This window comes from Aplysia californica, unplaced genomic scaffold (assembly GCF_000002075.1).
Source record: "Aplysia californica isolate F4 #8 unplaced genomic scaffold, AplCal3.0 scaffold00049, whole genome shotgun sequence".
NCBI classification, from domain to species: Eukaryota; Metazoa; Mollusca; class Gastropoda; order Aplysiida; family Aplysiidae; genus Aplysia; species Aplysia californica.
The window spans coordinates 1,258,354-1,264,651 of NW_004797319.1; the positions used below are offsets into that span (position 1 = coordinate 1,258,354).

Genomic DNA, 6,298 nt, shown 5'->3' on the forward strand with positions numbered 1-6,298 from the left:
GGGGGCTGCCCTAGTGACCTTGACCTCGTGGCTTGACATAGGGTCAGGTGCTCTTTACGTGTGTCAGGTTGTCGTATTGTTTGTATTTATCTATTTGTTGTTGTTGTTGTTGTTGTTGTTGAGGTGGTTTCTTGTTTCAGTATTGTTTTACGGTACTTGCAACACAAATTAGCCATATATAAGTACCGAAGATTAGAGGAGGAGAGTAACTTGCAACTAAAAGATAAAGGAGAAATAAGGACGATAGAATCAACTGCGCAGATGTTAGATGGGAAAGAGAGAACAAACAAAACTAGAGTTCCCGATAAGCCCCACTATACTCATGGAATTCATGGCAGAAATAATGTTTAAATGTCGTTATTATGGCCACCAGAGAAAGGAAAATAAAGAATAGGCTTGCGACTTAAACTAAAGGCCTTTTTTAGATGAAGGAAAGGTGGAGGGACATAGTAGAAAACTCGAAGGGAGGTAATACAAAGTAGAAACAATACAAAGTTTACAGTATGTTACATCCCCTGTTCGAGGTCACATCAATTTCTAAAATTGAACGAAAAAATATATATATAAAAAGAATAATAAAAAAAAAACAATAAATAAGAAAGCAACGGGGATTTTGGAAAATTTTAAAACTGTACTTTGGTATAAAATCCAGTCTATATCTAATTTTTAAATTTTCTTTTAAAATTTTAAAACACGTGTTTTTGCGAGTGTTAATGTGTGTGTGTGTGTGTGTGTGTGTGTGTGTGTGTGTGTGTGTGTGTGTGTGAGAGAGAGAGAGAGAGAGAGAGAGAGAGTGAGAGGGTGAGAGAGTGTGTGTGTATGTGTGTGTGTGTGTGTGTGTGTGTTTATGTGCGCCCTCGCGCACGGGTGTATTAATACGATCTGTATCGTATATTATATTCCTATAAGTTTGAGGTCTGTACCGAGCTATTAAATGGTTTCCTTATATGTTGCATCGTAGTTTTACACTATCTAAATTTTAAACTCATAAAAGTTTTATTGTGGCATCAAAATTTTGGGTGCATTTTGAGCACCCCTTGGTTTCATCTGAACGCGGTGTCGAATTTTATTTGTATTCGAATCAGACCCATCAGGTCTTATCAAAGATGTTAATTGTAAAAGCCGTCTTCTCATTGTTGCCACATGTTTGTTGGTAGTTTTTAGACGGTTTTTTAAATTGGTTTTGCGTGCCATGTAATAAAAACTGTAGAAATGCGACTCGTCTTTGCTGGCCTGACGATTTACTTTATTCAGAGACATGATAACTGATGCTTGCAAGGCTCTCATCGAGAATGTCTAATCATTGCTCGTCGTATTTATATGTGCATGTATATATGTAATACTTTATATCCTGTAATTCCATAAAGTTAATTGCCTTTTCTATCTGTTTAACTCACATGATACCTGCTTGATTTTGCAAGGTTTGATCAATCAATTAAGCATATGCAAACCATATATAAAGACAGTGCGTTACCTGCATATCCAGGGGAACAGACACAGTTAGGAGAACCATCGCTCTCCTCACAACTGCCGTGCACACACGTGACCTCTGTGCATACCTTGACCTCGACCTCGCAGTGGGCCCCTGTCCAGCCCGCCGGACAGAAACACGAGTAGCCAGTGGCCTGGTCCAGACACGACCCACCATTCTGACACGGACTGGACATGCACTCGTCAATGTCCACTTCACACGTCGGTCCTGGCAAATATTGTTTTTGTTTGTTTACGATAGAACAACACACCACAACAATCAAAGCTGGTCATGTGATTTCATGAAATCTCAACGTGAGAGATTACGTTTCCTTTATATTAAAAAATGGAACCATGGCATTCAAATGAATATCCGCAAAATACAATGGTTAAATTCACATGAAAAGGAAGAGATCTCTAAAAGACTTGTATAATCTCCATCTTTTTGCTGGTCTTTCATTTAAAAAAGCCCGGCTGGCCCTGACAGATAGGATTGTAACAGCCAACTTCCCAAATTGTACGAAGAGGGAATGAAAACAAGCACATTTAAGTACGCCTTTTTATATTCTAGACTTTGAACGTTCTTCTCTGCATTCGTTCTATCACTGGGTGCATTTTTCAGTAAGACAAAAACATGATTTAAGAGACTTGCTAAAATTCCTTGAATTTGGTAAAAGGTACCGGGCAGGCAGCTGCTCTGAAAGACAGAAGTGACTTTAAGATAGAAGAAAAGAGGACCCGGTTCGGGGAGGGGGGGGGGGGGGGGGGGGGGGGGGGGGGGGAGGGGGTGTTTTTAGCAATAGCCATCTCTCTCTAACAGACTGACCAGAAAATCCAGGCGTACAAAGACAGGAGAAGCCGCTGACTTCGTTCTGACAGGACCCTAGGTTGAGGCAGGGTTGTCCCAGACAATTGTCCACGCTCTCCTCACACCGGGCACCAGTGTAGCCCGCCTGGCAAACACACCAGGCTGTTTCATTGACTAGGACGCACTGACCACCGTGCTCGCAAAATGTGTCGTTGCACACGTACTGGGCTGAAAATGGTAAGAAAAAAGAGATTAGGCTTTTAGTTCTATCGTGGAGGGCTAAAACGTTAATGGTACCATCCCAAGAATACTACATGTTTTGTAGATAGATATTGTGGGAATCGGTTTCTCCGATGTAAACATTTATGATCTGCATGTGTCGTCAACCAATCAATCTCCTGCAACCAGGACCCATCACACCAACAGTTTTGTTTTGAAACTCAAAACTCAAAACTCATTTGCTTTCTCAGCAGATTATAACAGAAGATATAACTTTTAAAAGTCTAGAGCAAATAAAACACATATATGTACAGGTACACTACTGATCCTTCTGTATGGTGTTTGCACACCGCCTTTTTTTAAAGAGAAAAAAATATTGACGGACAGAGTGGAACAAGCCAAACAATCAGTTCTAACGAAAATGAAAAAAAGACTAATATCAATCCCTTCCCCGGGACTCTTCATTACCGGTATGTTAAACAAAAACAAATAATAAATATACCGGTACAAGCTGAACTGTTGGTGACACCCTCGCCCTCTGTTGTCTCTGTTCCCTCACACAGGTAACATTCTGTGGCCCCGGCCTCGGGCTGATAGGACCCCCGGGGGCAAGGCTGGCAAGGCACCAGTCCTGTCTCGCTGTAGTTGCCTGGTCCGCACAAATCTGTATCAAGTAAAAAGTAAGTGTATAGTTTTAACATCCGTATGAATACTATCAGGCTATTTAAGAGGCAGGACCTTCGAGTTTATCGTTCCGTCTCCAACTAGACTGAGTCGAGTGGGTCGAGACCCTTTCAAACTAAACAAAACGACATGATGTCAAGAACACCCAGTCTGGGTTTTGAATCAGAACTATCCGCCCCGTAGTCCAGAATGATACCAAGTGAGCAAACGGAGTGCCCTCTGTATCAATGACAGGGCAAGGTAGAAGAGGAGAAAAACACACGTTATTTGATTCCCTCTTTTTGGACTTTAATTGTCTTAGGTCTAAAACAATCCAAGCTCATGGGAAGATACTGGCGTCGAAGTACGCCAAGATGAACAAAATGATGAAAGCGAAAGCCTTTACAACTTCGTCTATAGTCTTGAAATAACACAAACGCTACCCAATACATTTGTACCAATGGGTGTCGTCTTAGGTTTCATGTCGGTGCTGTTTTATGTTTCCGTTTTTCTTCCCATTAGCTTTTCCACTAGTTGGACGTTGCTTCTCTTACCTATCTGAAAGGAAACACCCTGTCTCTTGCTTTTCTGCCGGCCTAAGATGTTTTGGTTCCAAGTCAGGTTCTCGTCTTGTTCCTGTCTTCTCTTACGTCTTCTCCCTCCCTTCGTGTCGTCTAACTTGACTTCCATTAATGTTTCTCGAGTGAAGCATGGCGTTGGATGTATAGAAAATCGTTTAGCTTCAGCTTCATTCTATTCTGGATGTAAGTTGGCGTTTCTGTGCCCTTTCTTTTTAATACTTCTTAATATTTCGCATCCACCCTATTCGAAGAGTTCTGCTATACCATTTCATTTTGAACTACGTAATTCTTTGAGTATCTTGTTTATTGTTTCAGTTAGAACGTGACTACAGGTTAGTTGTAGCAAACTGATGAAACCTGCCTTTTTCTTATTATATAAAAGAAACAATGCACCGGCCAAAATATATCCCCACACTCTTGTGAACTTGTATCCCTGCGCCCACTCTAATCTCAAACACTCACTCACACTCACACCATCATTGGTATCAGTCGCCAGTGCAAAGTGTCCTCTTTCTACGTCTGCGTTAACGTGTCTTTGATCAAGATACATCCCACTTTACCGTATTGATTGTACTATTTTACGCACCATCGACAAAACCAAAATGATATTGAAAGCTGACTGCTTTAACTCTGCCGGACAGGGCGAGCCTGGGGTGAGTGAAAGACAGCACCCTAAGGACAGACAGAGATACGGTGCTTTTGCCACCCCCACCCCCTCCATTGACGCTGTTTACATCATTTACGAGGCAGATAGCTTTGACTTGCCTGTCATAACCAACCCAGGCTGAGAGGGATGCCACATCCCAGCAGAAAGACCGAGATACTCGATACAATTCCCCCCTCTCGGACTCGGATCTCCTGCGCCTTACAGCAACACCACAGACGCCGGTCATCTTTATTTCCACTAACTCACGTAAGCACTGTGACCGATGGACAGCCCCCGGGTGCTGCGTGTGACGTCCAGCGGGGCAGCGGAGGCAAGCACTTGCCGAGCGGAAGGGCTGATAGCTGTGTCGTGGACACTTCTGGCACGGTGCCAAACCAGAGCTGGAAAACTCCCCAGGGCTGCACAGTGCTGGAAATGTAAAAATATAATGAGACAGTCATTGGACAATCAGTGCTTAAATCCTTTTTTGGGGGAGCGGGAGGTGGGGGGGGGGGGGGGGGGGGATAGTTGAGTTGTTACCATATTTTAAGTACTGGGATAACAATACATGTATCAGATACATACAGCAAATAAAAAAACAAACAAACTATGTCACGACTGGGAGCTTCCACTGATAATGCCATTGGATTGGGCTTACGAATTAAAGTTCGTCCTTCGCATACGAAGATGACCTGACTTCACATGACCAGGTGTGTGTGAAAAAGGGTGGAAGGGGGGGGGGGGGGGTGGAGATGGCTGACCAGGCCGATTGGTGATGATGAAGTCATGACTTGCGCTTGAATTTGATTAACCCTATCCGTACGCACTGGGGTCATTTTGTACCTCCGGGTTGTATTCTTCACATTTTAGAATACTTCTAGTTCAAAGATCTCTTTGAAACTTTCAGTATTTCTCTATAAATCATTTTGACAGACTGATATGCAAAGCGTACGGATCGGATTAACGAATAAATTTCATCTTTGGAAAGTAGAGGCACAGAGTTCCCCACGTCGTATGGATACGATAGCAAAACACGACGTACGGATCGAGTTAAAGTGATCGCGCCCCATGTCGTTCTGCTGGGACTGCCTTCGCTGCCAGTTGAACAATTCGAGTGGTTTCATCCGCATAGTCAACATGCCATGATCATGATAATTGATCCAAACAATCAGTCAATCTCTCAATAAATGATTGCTTAATCATTTTTCAGTTAATCATTTTTAGCATTGTATCGCACAGCAGGCAGCCCAATGCATGAATGAAGATGACAACATTTCTATATGCCCAGAGGGAAATGTTTTCTGTTACACTTTCCCCTGATCCCATTTATCCCCTAATTCTCTCGTTACATCTCTCTTACACACCCCTCTTTCTCGCTTTCTCTCTCTCTCTCTTTTCTCTCTCTCTTTCTCTTCTCTCTCTCTCTCTCTCTCTCTCTCTCTTCTCTCTCTCTCGTCTCCTCTCTCATCCTCTCCCTCCCCCCCCTCTCTCTCTCTCCGTCTCCCATCCCTCTCTCGTCCTCTTTATTTCTCTCTACTCGTCACCCACCCTATCTCTCTCTTTCTCTCTCCCACCCTCTCTCTTTCTCTTTTTTCTGTCATGTCTCCCTTTTCATATTCACTTTTATGCACATCCTTTCTCACGTTCTCTAGTCCATATGCTCTCTTAATCTTTAGTTTCTTTGATATGGAGTTGGGTACATAAGTTTTATTTTTAAAAGGATGAATGTCAAGGAAAGACAAACAGAATGAATGTAAAGTAAGTGTACCCTCAAGCAAAATTACACTCAAAAAGGTCTCCACAATCCTTGCATAGAGAGACCAGAACTGCATATTATTCAATAATCACTTGGTCACCGGTCCTAGCTGTTAATAAAGGAGAGCCAAAAACGTATGTAGCATTTTGTCAAAC

The 6,298-nt window shown here is 42.6% G+C and overlaps 1 protein-coding gene across 1 annotated transcript in view; it reads right to left on the reverse strand.

Moving 5' to 3' along the window:
- The window catches only part of LOC101851711 (sushi, von Willebrand factor type A, EGF and pentraxin domain-containing protein 1), a gene marked incomplete in the record, with an annotated part of 56,468 nt that overhangs the window by 16,274 nt on the left and 33,896 nt on the right, over positions 1-6,298 (reverse strand). The window contains 4 exon segments of the mRNA XM_013079346.2: positions 1,475-1,699; positions 2,297-2,506; positions 3,000-3,161; positions 4,655-4,816. Of these exon segments, the coding sequence (XP_012934800.1) occupies positions 1,475-1,699; positions 2,297-2,506; positions 3,000-3,161; positions 4,655-4,816 (759 nt within the window).